The 18,688-nt window shown below is 37.5% G+C and overlaps 1 protein-coding gene across 2 annotated transcripts in view; it reads left to right on the forward strand.

Moving 5' to 3' along the window:
* The window catches only part of CDC5L (cell division cycle 5 like), a 50,254-nt gene that overhangs the window by 26,227 nt on the left and 5,339 nt on the right, over nt 1-18,688 (forward strand). Inside the window, exons 10-14 of one of the 2 annotated variants that reach the window (XM_058734138.1) lie at nt 1,185-1,347; nt 3,852-4,016; nt 7,026-7,106; nt 7,396-7,638; nt 10,628-10,825. In XM_058734138.1, the coding sequence (XP_058590121.1) occupies nt 1,185-1,347; nt 3,852-4,016; nt 7,026-7,106; nt 7,396-7,638; nt 10,628-10,825 (850 nt within the window). The remainder of the gene's footprint in view (nt 1-1,184; nt 1,348-3,851; nt 4,017-7,025; nt 7,107-7,395; nt 7,639-10,627; nt 10,826-18,688) is intronic. The other variant, XM_058734139.1, reaches the window with a different exon arrangement.

Consider the following 18,688-nt stretch of genomic DNA (forward strand, 5'->3'; position numbering starts at 1 on the left):
GTCAATCCATCTAATTCTTTGGTGCTTTTCAAAATAAGTTGCAGGTTTCAGTCCATTTCACTTCTAACACTTTCTTGTGCTTATCATTAACTAGAGTCCAGAGTTCAGTCTTTGTTTACGATTTTTTTTAAGTTACTGTTTTTTAAGAGGAATTTTTTAGATAGAAACCTTGTAGAAGCAGGTCATATTAAAATGAAATTTGAGCTTTTAAGTTTGGAAATCTTTTAGGTTCGTTTTTAATTTTCAGTGTTAGGATATATCCTCGTACTGATTATTTAGTATGGGAGTGTCTCAAACTGTTACAACTGTTCCTGACAGCAGGATCAAGAAGCATTGGCAGCCAGATCCTAATATATAACTTAACACTTTTGCAGGGCTTGTAAGAGAGCCTAATCCTTCTTTCCCTGTGTATGTCTTGTCTCTCAACTAGATTGTAAGCTCCTTGGGGGCAGGGACCATGTCTTTTGATAACACCTCATCTCACCTTTGGGAACATCTGCCTGGCAGATCACTTGTCTGGAACAGAGCTAAGGTATAGGAAGTAAGCACCCAACCAACCAAACAAACAAAAACAGGCTTTGAACAACTAAGATATCAGTTGCAAAGTCTGTGGATTTTATTTATTGCTAAGAGAGTCTCAGCCCTCACTCAGAACTGTTCATATGTAGACATGTTAATTAAGTTTCCAAACAGAACGTAAAGGAGGAACCACTGAAGTGAATGCATACCTATGATAGTGCTGTTCTAGCCAGCAGTTACTGGTGGTGAGGGCAAATGATAAGATGAAGACACTATTGTGAACTTATAAACAATTTCCTAGGGGTCTTTGAGCATTATGGCTGCCCTCTGCCCATGATATGTTCTTAGCCACCCCACAATGCATCAAGAAAGGTTGAAATAATGTTTGGTGGGCCTAGTTTAGCAAGGCAAGAAAATGTCAAATGTAATAACTTTACTTGAAGTCATTAAAATAAAAATACTGTGTGTAAATACTAAGCTAGTTGAACTAAACCCGTACTCCAACGTAGAGATCTCACTTAAAACCAGGTAGGAAGACAGATATTCTGCAATCTTAGTTTCTTTCTTTTATGCTTTCTTTGTAAAATAATTTATGTGAAAAATATTTGGAAGCACAATCCAGATAAAATTGGCACTTTTATTAATTGGAATTTCTGTCTTTCTAGGACTCCTTCTCATGGATCTGAAGGGTTGACTCCCCGCAGCGGGACAACTCCCAAACCAGTTATTAACTCCACCCCGGGTAGAACTCCTCTTCGAGACAAGTTAAACATTAATCCTGAGGATGGAATGGCAGACTACAGTGATCCCTCTTATGTGAAGCAGATGGTACATGTCAAATCCCTTTAATACTCTTTTTTTTTTTTTTAAACTCTTCTATCTCATGGACGTTGTATTAAAATATTTTCCCTTGTTGGTGCATATTACATATACTTTAAGATAACTGTACACCTATGGATTCCAGAAAAGGAAAATGACTTATAGAACTTGAGAAGGGGAACCTTTTGGTCTCCTAAGCCTACTTACTCTTTTTTTTTTTTTTTTTTTTTTTTTAAATTTAAAACATTTAAAAAAAATATTTCTTTTTGACAAAGAGAGCGCGAGTATGTGAGTAAGGGAGGGGCAGAGAGAGAGGGAGATGCCGAATCCAAAGTAGGCTCCGGGCTCTGAGCTATCAGCACAGAGCCTGACGCGGGGCTCGAACCCACGAACCATAAAATCATGACCTGAGCTGAAGTCGGACGCTCAACTGACTGGGCCACTCAGGTGCCCCTAAGCTGACTAATTTTTAATGTGTTTGTGAATACTGATTGTGCTGATAGTAGTTCTCCTTGTATGTCATATGATTTTATTTTTTATCATTTACTAATTAATAGTTTACTTTCTTGAATGGCACTCTTTTTTTTCTTTAACTTCTGTAAAACAAATTTTGAGTTTGGAATGCCTCATAAATTAGATTTTGAGCCTTGATTCTTGTTTGCTCTAGACTTTTAGAAGAGCTATCTAGATCTCAAAGCCAAATTAAATTGATGTTTATTGCTTATCTTAGTGAAGTTTTCTTTTGTATATTTTGCAAGCTGATACAGACAGCTAATCATAAAAGCCACAGTTTTGTTTCTGCCCACGTTATTGCTTTTCTTTTTTTTTCTTTTTTTTTTTTTAATTTTTTTTTTCACCGTTTTTTATTTATTTTTGGGACAGAGAGAGACAGAGCATGAACGGGGGAGGGGCAGAGAGAGAGGGAGACACAGAATCGGAAACAGGCTCCAGGCTCCGAGCCATCAGCCCAGAGCCTGACGCGGGGCTCAAACTCACGGACCGCGAGATCGTGACCTGGCTGAAGTCGGACGCTTAACCGACTGCGCCACCCAGGCACCCCACGTTATTGCTTTTCTTATGTCACTCTTGGGTCTTATATGATGCCACAGAAAAGCATTGTGAGATTTTTTTTTTTTTTTAATGAGTTCCAGTGATACCTGTTTTTAGTTTACAAATTCTAACCTAGTGTATAGATTTGGTTATTTTAGAATTTTTTATTAAAAAAAGTGTTTTTTTTTACTGTTTATTTTTGAGAGAGAGAGAGAGAGAGGGAGACACAGAATCCAGAGTAAGCTCCAGGCTCTGAGCTGTCTGCACAGAGCCTGACGCCGGCTTGAACTCAGGAACCATGAGATCATGACCTGAGCTGAAGTTGGACGCTTAACTGACTGAGCCACCCAGGCATCCTGAGTTTAGAATTTTTTTAATGCCCACCTTGATATCAAGTAATGTCAACTGTGAATGGCTACATAATAGCTAAACAAATGAATTTAATGTGTGCAGAGCGCTGATTTGGAGACTTCAGAGGATCTAAAGTTGAGTAAAGGTGTCCTTTGTCTTAAGGAAGTTTATACTCTGGAGAGATTGACAGTGCTAAACCAAGTCCCCAAATAATTGTAATGTAAGAACAAAATAAGCTTTCTGTGTAAGACCAACATGCTTGGGGGGAGCCGAAGACAGAAATAATCACATTTGTTGGGTGGGTACTAGGAAAACCTTCGTTGAGGTATGCTCAGAAGGAGAGGTGGGGGCTGTCTCAGATAGAGGCCACAAAATGAGTAAGCATGGAGTGTATTTTGGACATAGCAGGTCATCTGGTTGGGCCTCACACCTACCATACGTGTAATGGAGCTATGGGGAATAAAAGGTAAGCCAAGGATGTACTGGGGAAAACTTTGGGTACCAGGCAGTTTCTTTTGGGAAGTGTGGACTGTTTTCTTTGGTCATCATATGATCTAGTCATTTCTTCCTTTCTTTTTCTTTTTTTAATTAATTTGTTTTTAAGTAAATTTTACCCTCAATGTGGGGTTTGAACTCAAAACCCCAAGATCGAGCATCGCATGCTCTATTGACTGAGCCAACCAGGCCCCCCCATGATTTGGTAATTTCTATTAAAAATAAACACACACAAAAACTCAGGCATCTTTTCAGATTAGATTTTATTAGTCCAAGAACAAATTGACTTTTGAATTTGTTCTTTCATTTGCTATTAAATTTCATGGTCAGAAATGTATTCCTTAAATGGAAATTCTAAAGGATTTTTTTCTGCCCTGCAGAGATAATTCCCAAACCTTTTATTAGAATATCTGAGAGTAAGGATCACAAATCAGAGTTTTTGATCTTAATTTAGAGAAGAAACTGAGATAGAAATCAGACAAACTTGTCTCAGCTCTGAAATTAGGGATCATTTTTCTAGAATTAAAATTAGGCTAATTATTTTTTAGAAACTCTTAAGAATGGAGGTTGAATACTTAAGATGTATGAATTGAGAAGATCAATTTTTTTTTCTACAGGAAAGAGAATCTCGTGAGCATCTCCGTTTAGGATTGTTGGGCCTCCCTGCCCCTAAGAATGACTTTGAGATTGTTCTGCCAGAAAATGCTGAGAAGGAGCTGGAAGACCGTGAAATAGATGATACTTACATTGAAGATGCTGCTGATGTGGATGCACGAAAGCAGGTGGGTAATTGTGCTAGAAAAGAAGTGTGAAGTCGCTGACCGTGTCAGTAGGCTGAAAGAATGAAGAATGGTCATTAAATGTGTCCATATTTAAAAGTTTTTTCAATATCTAAAAAAAGAAATTACCCTAAATTGCTTAACATAGTTAATAATATGTACTCATGTAATTAATAATATACAAGAATATCTTGATAGGCAGTCTTAAAACGTGTGTATGTATATGTGTATGTACATAATTTAAATACCTCCTGTCAAATTTATTATGCTTCTTTAAAATACACATAAATGTTCTTTTAGACATTGCTTTTCACTCTAGCCAAGAAAAGGTGTTATTGATCAGTCTTAAAAACAAGTGCATGTTGAGTGCACAGAGCCCAAATTAGGATTCAGTCTCATGAACTGTGAGATCGTGACCTGAGCCAAAATCAGGAGTCGGATGCTTAACTGACTGAGCTACCCAGGCACCCCTAGGATAATTTTAGAAATGGAATTTCATGGGACTCGAGTGTGAATAGCATCAATGTAAATGTATTTCAGAGAGAAGTCACATGAATGTGCTTTTTATTTTTATTTATTTTTTAATTTTTTTTAATGTTTATTTATTTTTGAGACAGAGAGAGCATGAACAGGGGAGGGGCAGAGAGAGAGGGAGACACAGAATCGGAAGCAGGCTCCAGGCTCTGAGCTGTCAGCACAGAGCCCGACGCGGGGCTTGAACTCACGGACCATGAGATTATGACCTGAGCTGAAGTCGGACGCTTAACCGACTGAGCCACCCAGGTGCCCCTGAATGTGCTTTTTAGTTGGTAGTACAGGATAATACTTTATTTTTTAAGTTAATTTATTTTGAGACAGAGAGAGAGAGAGAGAGAGAGAGAGAGAGAGAGAGAGAGAGAGAACCTCAAAGCAAGCTCCGCACTGTGAGCACAGAGCCCAGTGCAGGGCTTGAACTCATGAACCATGAGATCATGACCTGAAGTGAAATCAAGAGTTGGATACTTAACACACTGAACCACCCACGTGCTCCCAGGATATTACTTTTTATGTTTAGTTTTCTTAGTTACTTTGCCCTACATTTACTCTCAGAAATGCCTTGAAATTCTGATATGTTAACTTATATTATTCGTGATTTAAGAATCAGGAAACAACACATTGGCTAGTTTTTTAAATTAAAAATCAGTAGCTTTTGAGGTGGAAGTGAGGGTTGTGTTGCAGGAGGAACAAATAAGAGTCCCCTCTAAGTTTAGGATTCCAATTGATTATTTAAATTTTTAAATTTTATTTTAATTCCAATTTAGTTGATATACAATGTGATGTTAGTTTCAGGTGTACAGTATAGTGTTTCAACAATTCCATACCTCACCCAGTGCTCATCACGACTAGTACATTCTTTAATCCCCATCACCTATTTCACCCATCCCCCCCACCCACCTCCTCTATGGTAACCATCAGTTCTCTGTAGTTAACAGTCTGTTTCTTGGTTTGTCTCTCTTTTTTTTTTTTTTTCTTTTGCTGGTTTGTTTTGTTTCTTACATTCTACATATGAGTGAAATTTTATGGTATTTGTCTTTCTCTGACTATTTCACTTAGCATTGCACTCTCTAGCTCCGTCCGTGTTGTTGCAAATGGCAAGATTTCATTCCTTTTCATGGCGGAGTAATATCCCGTGTGTGTGTGTGTGTGTGTGTGTGTGTGTGTATGTATTACATCTTCATTATCTTTATAGGTATATACATATATGCACACATACACACCACAATTTCTTTATCCATTCATCAGTCCATTGACACTTGGGCTGCTTCTGTAGTTTGGCTCCTGTAAATCATGTTGCTCTAAACATAAAGGTGCATGTCCCTTTGAATTAGTGTTTTTGTATTTTTTGGGTAAATGCCCCATAGTGTGATTCTGGATTGTAAGGTGGTTCTATTTTTAACTTTTTGAGGAACCTCCATACTGTTTTCCTCAGTGACTGTACCAGTTTGCATGCCCACCACTGGTGCTCAAGAGTTCCTTTTTCTTCACATCCTCGCCAATACTTGTTCTTTCTTGTGTTTTTGATTTTAGCCATTCTGACAGGTATGAAGTGATATCTCATTGTAGTTTTGATTTGTATTTCCCTGATGATGAGAGATGTTGAGCATCTTTTCATGTGTCCATTAGCCATCTTGATGTCTTCTTGGAGAAGTGTCTGTTCATGTCTTTTGCCCACTTTGTAACTATTTGTTTTCTCGTGTTGGGTTGTATAAGTTCTTTATATATTTTGGACACTAACCTTTTCTTGGATATGTTGTATACAAATATCTTTTCTCATTCAACAGGTTGTCTTGTTGATTATTTTCTTCATTGTGCTTTTTTTTTTTTTTTTTTAAATTTTTTTTTTTCAACGTTTTTTATTTATTTTTGGGACAGAGAGAGACAGAGCATGAACGGGGGAGGGGCAGAGAGAGAGGGAGACACAGAATCTGAAACAGGCTCCAGGCTCCGAGCCATCAGCCCAGAGCCTGGCGCGGGGCTCGAACTCACGGACCGCGAGATCGTGACCTGGCTGAAGTCGGACGCCTAACCGACTGCGCCACCCAGGCGCCCCTCATTGTGCTTTTTATTTTGATGCAATTCCCATAGTTTATTTTCGCTTTTATTTCTCTTGCCTCTGGAGATGTATCTAGAAAAATGTTGCTACAGCTGGTGTCAGGGACATTCCTGCCTATGCTCTCTTCTAGGATTTTTATTAGAATTCCAAATTAAACAAGAAAAGAATGATTATCTGATGGATGGAGCCACATAAACTTGGAGAATGCTCTAGTAGCTGTTGGCAGTTCTTAGTTTGTATTGTAATGAGAGAATGAATAGACTGATTTCTGTTGCCTTTTATTACCTTTCTACAAACTTACACAGACTTCGACAGCTTTAACTCTTGAACATACATGTTCTTATACATGTTTTCAACTTTATTGAAATGTGGCAAATACCATATAGCTGTAATAATGGATATAAAAATAATTTTTTTAGGCTATACGAGAGGCAGAGCGTGTAAAGGAAATGAAGCGAATGCACAAAGCTGTCCAGAAAGATCTGCCAAGGCCATCAGAAGTAAGTATTAGAGTTTCTGGCTTAGGAAGTTTTGAGTTTCTTCTTATGTGATTGATGCTTTTATATCATTCATAAAGTTTGTGAAACAAAATATTATATTCTTTCTGGAATATAGTAAAGCACTTCCCAGATATAATGTAAAATGTTTTGCTGGTACAAATAAGACCTTAGAAGGAAAGCAAAATTCTTTTGAAAATGTAAAACTACTATTTAATTCATGCTAGAACAAGTAATAACATCAGCATTGGAGTGATAATGTTTGGTAATTGTACTTGTCTTAAAATTTTAGGTAAATGAAACTATTCTAAGACCCTTAAATGTAGAACCACCTCTAACAGATTTACAAAAAAGTGAAGAACTAATCAAAAAAGAAATGATCACAATGCTTCATTATGACCTTCTACATCACCCTTATGAACCGTCTGGAAATAAAAAAGGAAAAACTGTAGGATTTGGTACTAATAATTCAGAGCACATTGCCTATCTGGAACATAACCCTTATGAAAAGTTCTCCAAAGAAGAGCTGAAAAAGGTATCGTTGATTATAAAGTATTCATTAAATACTGTGTATCATGGACAAACACTGTCTTTTCTCATGCTGCTATTTATAAACAAGTGAATTTCATGATTAGGAGATAAATGTTCATAGTAAGTGTTATGAAGAAGACATACTTAATCACCCCCCCCCCCCTTTTCATTCAGTGACAGACCTTTTCCAGGTAAACACTGGCTTAGGTGGCAAGGTGTTTTGTTTCATGGGTGTATGCCTCATGGACAGTTGCTGCAAATTGCCATTTTCTGTGTTTAACTCTGCTACTTCTGAGTTGAATTGAATACCTTTAATACCTAAACCTCATTTATTTAGATTAATATGAAAAAGCAGGCATGCGTAAAAACGTTTTTTTCACCTATTCAAAGAAAAGAAATACAGTTTACTGAATCTCTTTCCCTTAAATCATTTCCCACTATCCTTTTAGATAAGGAAATGCAGGAACATTTTCTTGTATAAAGTCTGTCCTGCCTCTTCCTCCGTATGCATTTGATTTTTCTGTTCTGACAGAGCAAACAGCTGTGATTGCAAATAGAAATCTGTTCCATGGTATGCGAAAATACAGTTGGTGTCATGGTTGGAAGCAGAGTGGTCATTAGCTTTAGTCTTATTTCTTTAGTCCTTAGCCCTGAGGGGCAGTTATAGACTTGTTGATTGGAATGGGTTATTGAATACTTGGGGAGAGAATCCCTAAAATATATATGTTTTTTTCTGTCTTCTCTCCTGCTCTTTACCTGTATTTTTTTCTTGCTTTCTATTTTCCTTTTTGCAAAAGTAATACGTGTTTATTAAAGGATTTTTAGAAATTAGAGAAAGGAAGGACAGTTTGCCCCGATTTCTGAGTAACCTTGAATTACTCTTAGTAAGTATGATAGGAAACTGACATCTGTTGAATGCTTACGCTTGTGGCAGGCACATTTTACCATTGGACTGGGGTTGAGAATTACACTCTGAACTCCATACTTGAACAGTCTCCTCTTTTTAAAGTGAAAATAGGGGAAGATGGGATTTGAGAAATTTACTGTGTGTATGGAAACCTGAAATAAGGATCACATTGTTACGTAACAGAAGGTTCTGTGGGGAATCGATTCTAATAAAACTTTTAAAAATAATAGTTGTAGGTAGTGCTTTAGAATTATTGGAAACCATTACAAAGTAGTTTGAATTTTTTTTTTTTTTTTTAAGTTTATTTTGAGAGAGAGGGTGAGTAGGGGAGGGGCAGAGAGGAGAGAAAGAGAGAGAGAGAATACCAAGCAGCCTCTGCTGTCAGTGTGCAGCCCTATGCAGGGCATAAACCCATGAACCATGAGTGAGATCGTGACCTGAGCTGAAATCAAGAGTTGGGTGCTTAACTGACTGAGCCACCCATGCAGCCCTAGTTTTTTTTTTTTTTAGTTTAAATATTCTTTCATATTTTATTGTATGTATTTATATTCTTCTCTGTTCCAAAATGAATTTGAAACAGCATTTACTTAGCGAGCAGATTCTTTATGGGCAGTTTAAAGATAAATTAGTAGGGTGCCTGGGTGGCTCAGTCGGTTGAGCGTCCGACTTTGGCTCAGGTCATGATTTTGCGTCTGTGAGTTCGAGCCCCGCGTCGGGCTCTGTGCTGACGGCTCAGAGCCTGGAGCCTGTTTCAGATTCTGTGTCTCCCTCTCTCTCTGCCCCTCTCTCCGCTCGTGTTCTATCAAAAATAAATAAACATAAAAAAATTTAAAGATAGTACTGTCTTCTAATAATCATAAGAGCTGAATTTGTAAATTTTTCCTGTGTACAGTTTTGGAGTGAAATACCATTTCTGTTACTATGAAATGTTGGGTTTTCATTAAGTGTGTTAAAATTGGTTTGTTTTTGTTATTTTCTCAGAGATCTTGTTTAAAAGTATCCGTTCTTTATCTTCTATAGACATGATTTTCCGTTGTTTTACGTTTTTGTATTTGATTTTATTATATATTTTGGTCTGTGATGTACTGGAATGATCGAAAGCTTCTTTAAGGCACAAAACGATAGTTGTCAGTTTTGAGCCAGGAAGCAAAGGGCTGGAAAAAGTTGATGTGGTATGCTTGTGGAGTCCTTGGGTCTCGAGTTGGGCCACACTCTGTGTGTATGTTTTATCATTTAATCCTGATAACAAACATGTCAGGTGGGTATTATCCTCATTTTACAGATGAGAAACGGGCTCAGAGATGTTAAGCAAGTTCAGACAGCTACTTAAATGGTAAAGGTATGACATGTACCCAGGCCTGTCCAACTTTATCTCTCCTCATTCTGTCATCTTAAACTCTCTTTAGTAAAGTAAAAGCTGGTGTGTGAGCCATTATTATTTGATCTGTGCCCCCATCTCATTCTTTGGCAATGTCAGGGGCATCTCTTCAGATGAGAAAAAAGGCATGTATCAGAAGGAATAAATGCCTGGTTCCCCTTCATAATCCTGTGAAGTCTGAAGTGTATGGAGGAATTGGTAGAGTGGAAGGAGCACACCCAAGCGAAGGTACCATTTGGCTTGGGGCATGATCCTGTCTTGCCTTTACTAGTGTGATGTGTTTTTCAAAAATTGCTTAATCTTTCTGAGCCTTAGTTTCATCATCTTTAATAAGAGAGTAATACCAGCTACTTTGTAACGTGTTAATGGTGTTTGGAGATAATGTAGATAAAATTTTTAAATTGAGTTCTTGGCATAGAGTAGATGTCCAAGAAATGGTAGCTACTGTTAATAATAGAGTGAAGGCAAAGATGTTTGTTGGTGATATACGGAAGCTTGACTTTCAAATCAGTCTGCGTCAACTTACTGGCTTCTTAATTCATTTTGTTTAGATATTGTTCCCCCCTTCCAGAACGAAAAACAAAAAAACAAGTCAACCACAACTCCTTGCCTTTACCCAAAGAAAGAGGAAAATTAGTTTTTTAAAGTTCTCTCTTGATAGCAAGTAATTCTGGTACCCAAGCTTACTGAAATTATTACTGTACACAGGCCCAGGATGTTTTGGTACAGGAGATGGAAGTGGTAAAACAAGGTATGAGCCACGGAGAACTCTCAAGTGAAGCTTATAACCAGGTGTGGGAAGAATGCTACAGTCAAGTTTTGTATCTTCCTGGGCAGAGCCGCTACACACGGGCCAACTTAGCTAGCAAAAAGGACAGAATCGAGTCACTTGAAAAGAGGCTTGAGGTTGGTATCCTTTTAAAATTCTAATTTAAATGTACCTTGATTGAGACAATGGACCAAGTAATAACCACTGGAGACAATTACAGAAAAACAGACCTGAGGCACTTACTGGTTTTGCAATTCTTGCCTTTTTTTTTTTTTAAGTCTATTTCTTTTGTTTCGTGATGTCTACACTCAGTATGGGGCTCAAACTCACGACCCCATGATCAACAGTTGTATGCTCTTCTGACTGAGCCAGCCAAGTGCCCCTTGCTTTTGCAGCTCTGGAGGGAAAACTGTACTAAAGTGTTTGGTCTTGTTTGGCTTTCATTGATTTTTCAGAATTGCTGGCCTTTATGATAAAGAATGGTGCCCTCCAGGTTGATCACAGGTCAAACAGGACCTTTTAAATGTGGGAGCAAGGAAGACAAGAAGTTAACACTGGTCACCCAGAACAATGTCCATCAATGCTAGAATAGCTTGTTTTCTGTAAAGAAGGATCTCAGTGGTGCCAAGGAGCTTTTTTTTCTGGAGCCAAGAGAGCATATTCATGTAACTTTGATTCCTTTCTGTTCATTCTCTGATTCCTTTGGGTTTGTTAGAGAGAGAGCACCGAGCTGGATTATCTTAGATAATGGCTTCTGTGATTTTTTTCACATCTGAGGAAATGTTGAAATGTACTAGATGGGAGTTTCATGGCACATGGTTTCTTAATATAGTCTGCAGGTTTTGAATTCCAGAATCTGTGTAGGCATTTTGCCAATGGCATGTAAATTGTGGTTCATGGACCACTGGGCTGTCTTGTGGATTTTTCAAGGTGGTCTTCAGGGATGTTTCTGAGGCTAGGGTAGGGTGGGGAGAAAAGGGTGCTTCAGGCAGTCACATGCAGAAATGGCCTCAATTTCCTCCTTTGTGACTTCTAATTTCTCTTTACAGAAAGCAGATTGGAAAATATTTTTATTTAGAGTTAAAATAAAAATAGCAGTACCACTTGGAGTGGTTGGTATCATGTGGGGCTAGGGAAATGAACAGGAAAAAGAGTTCTTGTAATATGAAATTATTCTAAGTCTTAATTTTACCTTTAAGACTACATGTATAGGCATCTGGTGGTTAATGTCTTTGAGCCTCTTTTATCACTTAGTGGGAAATTAGTTTCTCTTTGAAGTAATTCTCATCGTGGGTGAAATCTTTGCAGTCCAGTTGCCGCTTGTTACTCCGTTGTACTGCTAACTTCCAGCAGGGTGTGCTGTTGTCCTGTGTTTTAATTTGGGATTTAAAGTCAGGGAAAGTAGAACATCAGTGGGCACATTTTGAGTTACATTTTCTGTTGTGTTGGCTTCGTTTATTTATAAGTGGTAGTTAGCAGTGTAATCCTGATCTAAGGTCAGCATTGTAATTGATTAGAAAGCTATTTGGAAAGCTTTCTTGTAACCTTTATGTATAAATACTTTGGTCTCTCACTTAGTTTGAAAATCTTCTCATTTGAGGTGGGTAAACGTTTTCTGCCCCACGTGGTAAGGACATTTTGTGCTCTTTAAAATATAAAAAAAGTTTTTCCCTAAATCTCATTTACTTTGCTGAGGCACTAACTTTCGTGACAGCAAATAAATGTGTCACGAAGTGAGTGGTGCCATAAAGTACAGTAATTTTTATTTTTATGTTGAATTGGTCTTGTGAGTTTTGAAGGGAAAAATACAGAAAGAACCACTGCCGTTCTTTTGGAGATTTATTTGGGTCGTTTATGAGCAACCATTAAAAACATGTGGCTCTCTTTGTTCAGTTCAGTACCAGGAACTGAAATCTTCCGTTGAACTATTTTTGTTGAAGGATTGGTGATTTTGGAAGAATATTCATAAAACAGTCTGAAGTAATTTTTCTTTTCTTGACTTCTGGATAACTTACTTTATTGTTTACTCAGCTAGTTACTTTTAAAGAATATGTAATCAAATCCTTTAATTTAGTAAACTACACTTATTTCAAATGAAAGTTCATTAAATCTTTAAAAAGAAGAAAAGAGACTCAAAAACCCAAATAAACAACTCCCCCATTTTATTTGTATCCATCCCTAATTCAGAACTAGGCTTGTGTTAGCTTATTTTAGTTTTTGAAGACACAATTCTACTGGTTTGAAATACATAAATATTTTATTTCAATTGTGGTAATTCTTTCATCATTTCAGTTGATTGCTAAATTATAAACACTATTCAAAGTTTGTTGTGGGGAAGGAACTCCAGTTGTATTATATAAACTAAATGCTATACTTAAATTATTCTTTCCACTCTTAGGTTCAGGGAGATATGCCTTTCTGTGCAAGCACAATACACCATGGCTGCCAGTGTGTTTGATTTTTGCTGTCATGAACTTTGGAACAGTGAATCTAAATTATGGCCCTATCACAGTGTATCAAGCAAGATGAAATCCAGCTTTGTCGTGGTTGGTGTCTCCTAAATGGATTAAAAAATATGCCCTGAGGTTTATATTGGAGCTGGGTCTTTGAGCCATTACTCATGATTAGTATTTGAAATGCAGAATTTAAATGAAAATCCTTAGGATACTCACTTAAAACTAATGGAACCATCTCAGATTTTATGTAGAATGTGGTGGGTGGTGTAAGGAGTCTGTTAAATAAATGGAATTGGAAAGTAGTCACAGGTCAGAAGTAAGTGGGAAAGACTTCTGAGTTGTAACCAAGTTCACGTGTTTTATTCTGCTTTGGAGGCAGAATTAATTTTAGAACTGTGCCATACATTTGTGTGTCAAACAAGGCAGCAGCAGCAGCAAACAGAAATGATAACTAGTATCAGAAAAGGAAAAGTTCGAAAGCATAGCATGTCGAGGCCATTTAGATACACTATTTTATTAGCCTCTGAGGGCATTATGGGTGTGTGGTGGGAGAGCAGAGTGATTGCTATCTGTAGTGATGCCCCAGATATTTAAAGAAATGGTTAATTTCTGCTCACTGTTATATATATATTTTTAAAGAAGGATGCCTAAAATGGTAGGAAAATTTTGTATCAAATGGTAAAAAATAAAAGGACTATATAGTCCTTGATGTGATCGTATGTTCAGTGACTATTACTGAGTATCTAATATGTGCCAGCCGTTGTTCTAGCACCTGGGAGTGTAGCAGGAACAAAGTGGACAAGCTCTATGCTCTTGTGGACATCAGTTATCTGGAAAATGCTTCATGTGGAGGAGAACCTCATTTTCTGATGATGCCAGATAAATGAGTCATTACTGTATTTGGGAAGTGCAAATAGAATTTGAAGTGTTCTAATTTGTTTCCACTTTAAGTGGAAATAGGAAATCGTCTGAAGACATAATTATTTTGAGTGAAATAATTTCCAGGAGGTGCAAAAGTGAAAAGAGAAGTCTGAATTTAGGCCTGCTATTAAATTTAATAGTATTTGAAATAGTATCTAAACTTCTGCGTTGAGGAAGTTTGGCTGAAAAGTAGATTTTGTCATGTTAGCTATAAAAATGGAAAGGCTTTCCTTAGAGGTGGAAACTAGGTCCAGAAGTAATACTTCTCTCTGTATTTTACTGGCACAGTCAACTTAGTCAAGAAATATTATGTAACATCGACTTCTTGGAAATAAAGTAACTTGAAAAACACAGATAACACATCTTTCTGAGTGTACTTGTAGAACTCTTAGGAGCACCCCTGACTTTACTGAATGGTTATATTTCAGCAAAATTGGCTGTACAATGGATCATATTTTCTCAGTGATTTTATTTATAAAGCCAGATATTTTTATATAGGAAAAAATTCCCTTAATACTTTAAGGAGTGAAAATTTAGGGTAAGGATCAAGTTGTTGGGCAAATCTGGATGGAGGACTGTATGTTGAAGTAACTCGGCAGGTTTATGTTCTCTTGTGCGTGTGGGGGAGGGGTGACATGGGGCACAGGAGAGAAGTTTCTGGTACTCTGGAATGCTCCCTTTCTCAAATTCTGCTCTGTGCTTTGACCCTTAAGGGCACTGGCAGAGTTCTTGCTTGTTCTATCAAGAAGAGCTGGACCAGAGATCTCCTTGGTACAGTTGTGTTGCTTCTGGTATGCCTCAACGTTGAGTTGAATTTCTTTCATGCAGTTTATGTGTTTCATTTCCTAGCTCATGCAGATGTCAGGTGCTCTTGGTATTGCTTTGTTGGTACATTACTGTTCCTGGAAAGGTTTTTGGTAAGGTTTTTTGCCTTCCTGTTTAGCTTGCTTTGCCGGGATGCAGTCTGGTGGATGCTAACTCTGGTAGATGCAAGCAATAATCACATGCTTGGACCTGCGTCTCGTCAGTGTGGAGAAGGTTCACTGATATGATTTAATGCTAGTGAGTAGTATAGAGATGAAAGGAAAGGCACTGATGGGCTCTTGTTGTTTGCAAACATTTCGGTGGTTGAACCACATCGTTACTACCATAGGATCATATTGCTAAACGATGGACTAGGAAGTGGAGCTGCCATCAACTATGTATTTATTTTGGGTATCCTTAAACCTGTTTTTCCAGTGGTATAAAGTTATATTCTGGGCCTCCAAGCAAGAGTTTCACTGAGGGATGCTCTTAATGTTTCTGAACCTCACTGTAACAGACTTTAACTGAAGACAGTATTGGAGACCCAAGGATAATGTGTTTATTTTGGAATTACTTAAGCTTAGTAACCTTAACAAACTTAGTGAGTTTGAAAGTAACAATTACACTTTTATAAGTCCCATACAGCCCCCTTTTGTAATGACCCGAGGAAACACTTATGGTTCCACTGATTCATCTCCTGGGGACCATCAGTTTTCCATTGGTCTCTGGCCAGCCTTTTTTAGACAGTTTCTCTTCTATGCATTTAAAAAATAACATTTGTGGGCGTTTTTCTAAAAATAATACCTGTACTTTGTAGAAAATTTAAAAAGAAATTAAAAAACAATTTGAAAAGAAGCCTACCATCCAAACATAATCGCCTTATACATTTTGAGGGATATGTATGTGTGTGTATATCTATTAATATATGTGTGTGTGTGTATAATTAAATATAGAAAAAAATTACTGTATGCATCTGTGTGTGGATGAAAGGAGGAAGATGTTTAAAACTGAATTGGAATCATCATATACTACTTTGTAGATTTAATAACATATTACAAATACCATTTTAAAAAGACCTGATCACTTGCTCTCATTTATAGAGTTGTGGCAAAGATCTGGTTTGGTGAAATCCCCAATTATGCTGGTTATATTCTGCCCAACTTCTTGAGAAGTTGTTAAATAACATTTTTTTTCCCTGTAAATTTTTTCTGAGAAATGTTTGTGTTCTTCTAATTTTATAGCTTGTTAAGAATAGAAGAGTTAGGAATTTAAAAGGATAAGCTGAGGAAAGTCAAAGCTTTTCTCAAGTGTCAAATAAAACTCTTGTAGGTTAATGTCTCAATCAGGGAAAGAGTGATGGGCAGATCCATTAATTAAGATCTTGTTTACATGTGTCTAGAATAACTTGTTTTTCAGGGAACTGTCTGATGGCATTAAGCCATTCAGTCCCACAGCTTGAATTTCTTCAGGCATGTTTGCATTTCACGGGCTGAGGCAGAGGGGACATTCGGTTTATTAGTAGTGGTGTGTTGAACTTTCAAGTAGGACGTACTTCATAGCTTCATCACTTAGTGGCCGTGTGGCCTCGGGCAAGTTACTTACCGTCTCTGAGCCTCGTATTTCCTCATACTTACCTGTAAAATTAGGGTGGGTAATAGTCCTTATCTCACGGAAGTGAGAGTTTGAGATAATGTAAGATTAAGTGAGATACTGTGTGCCTAGCAAATAGCAAGTTTTAGCAAATGGGAATTCCGTCCCATGTCTCTTCAGGTCTGTTAACCACTGTTAGTGTTGTCTAAATTGGATTAAACTTGGTTTGATACTTTTAGGTGTCATGAAGTAACTTTGTTACCTTGAACAGCAGGGTGGCTGAGTTTTTATTCTAGAAGTTTTGATGACTGTCCGAAATTGGAGATATGGGTTGATTTTCGCAGAGATTGAGTAAGACTGAAGGCTCAGATTTTGGTTAGTATAAATGGATCTTAACGTAATTGTGGATTTTAATTTAACATTTCATATATACATCTGGTGTGCTAAAATCGTTGACATGTAGATTTTGATGTCTCTTATATTTCATTGTATTGGTGTTTCATGGTTTGTGGTGTACAGTCTTAAATAGCCTCTGCAGTAGATCTTGAATTTGAATTTTATAAAACCTTTTATTATGGGAGTTTTCAAATACATCCTGAAGTGGATTAGTTTAATGAGTCCTCCAGTGTTATCATCCAGCTGTATCAACTCACCGCCACTTTTGTTTTCATATGGCATTCTCCCTTCCCCACTATTTTGAACCAAATTCCAGACATTGTATTGTAAAACAGTTATGGTACATGAAATTTGTCGTCTTGGTGTCCCTACACACTTATATGTAGATATATTCTCATTCATCTCTTGGATTGAATTTTACTCTTTCATTTTGGGTGTAGTCAGCTTCAGTTATATCAAGTGTTGCCTACTTTAATTTCCTCATAGATATTAGAAATTTTGTGCTGATATGTATTTAAAGCATAAACTTCCATTATAACCATATTTGGTAGGTTTGTCTAGTGACAAGTTAACAAAGTATTTAATCCTGTCTCCACTGCCGTCTCTGTTAGTATTTGTGAGAGAGAAAGAGAGCTCGCGCACGAGTGGGAGAGGGGCAGATGGCAGGGGGGACAGAGGATCTGGAGTGGGCTCTGTGCTGACAGGAGCGAGCCCCATGTGGGGCACAAACTCACCAACCGTGAGATCAGGACCTGCGCCAGCTGGATGCTCAAGTGACTGAGCCACGCAGCTACCCCTCTGTACCCCTCTGTTAGATGTTTGAAGAGGAATTTGAAGTGCATATCTATAGTGCAGATAAGGATTTGAAAAAAAATTTGAGAACTTTTTGTAAGTCAGCTCTAATGTACCATCCAAGCTCCTTAAGCCAATATCGTTTTGTTTAAAATAAGTTGTCCTTCAGGAAGGGCAGTTGCTAATACTTAATATATATTTCTTTTATTAAAAAAATTTTTTTTACATTTATTTATTTTTGAGAGGGAGACACAGCGAGTGGGGGAAGAGCCGAGAGAGAGGGAGACATAGAATCCAAAGCAGGCTCCAGGCTCTGAGCTGTCAGCACAGAGCCCGATGCAGGGCTTGAATCCACGAACTGTGAGATCATGGTCTGAGCTACAGTCAGATGTTCAACCAACTGAGCCCTCCAGGTGCCCCGCAAATACTTAATTTTTAAAAAAAGGTTTAGAAACACGAATATGATTAAATCAGAGTCTTTTTTTTTTTTTGTATTATAAAATCTTTAAAAATTTTCTTTATTTTAGAAAGAGTGAGCAAGTGTGGGAGAGGGGCAGAGGGGGAGAGAGAATATTAAGCAGTGGAGCCAGATGCAGGGCTTGATCCCACAACTTTTGGATCATGACCTGAGCCTAAATCAAAAGTCGGGTGGTCAACTGACTGAGCCAAGAAGGCATCCCTGATTTTTTGTGTTTTAAACAATAAGGTCTTATATCCTGTTGGACTTTAATGTTTCTGTAGTGTATGGGGGGAGGGGGGGGTTTGGACTAATTTGCATATGCATTTATTTCATGCTTGTGATTTCTTGCTGCTAGAAAAACGCCAGCCTTATAGGTTAGTTTTTTCCCTCCTAAAGCACATTGAGCAGTCATAGAAAATTTTACAAAGTGTACAGATCTCTTCCTTCACATTTTAATGATCAGATGATAAGATGATAGGTGTTAAGGTAACTGAGCTTAAATTGAATATTAAAAGCTGCATTTAATTTCTTCTTTATACTTTTAGTGATTAAATTTATATAGTTACTCGACTAAATTTTTT

This window comes from Neofelis nebulosa, chromosome 6 (genome assembly GCF_028018385.1).
Source record: "Neofelis nebulosa isolate mNeoNeb1 chromosome 6, mNeoNeb1.pri, whole genome shotgun sequence".
In the NCBI taxonomy this organism is placed as follows: Eukaryota; Metazoa; Chordata; class Mammalia; order Carnivora; family Felidae; genus Neofelis; species Neofelis nebulosa.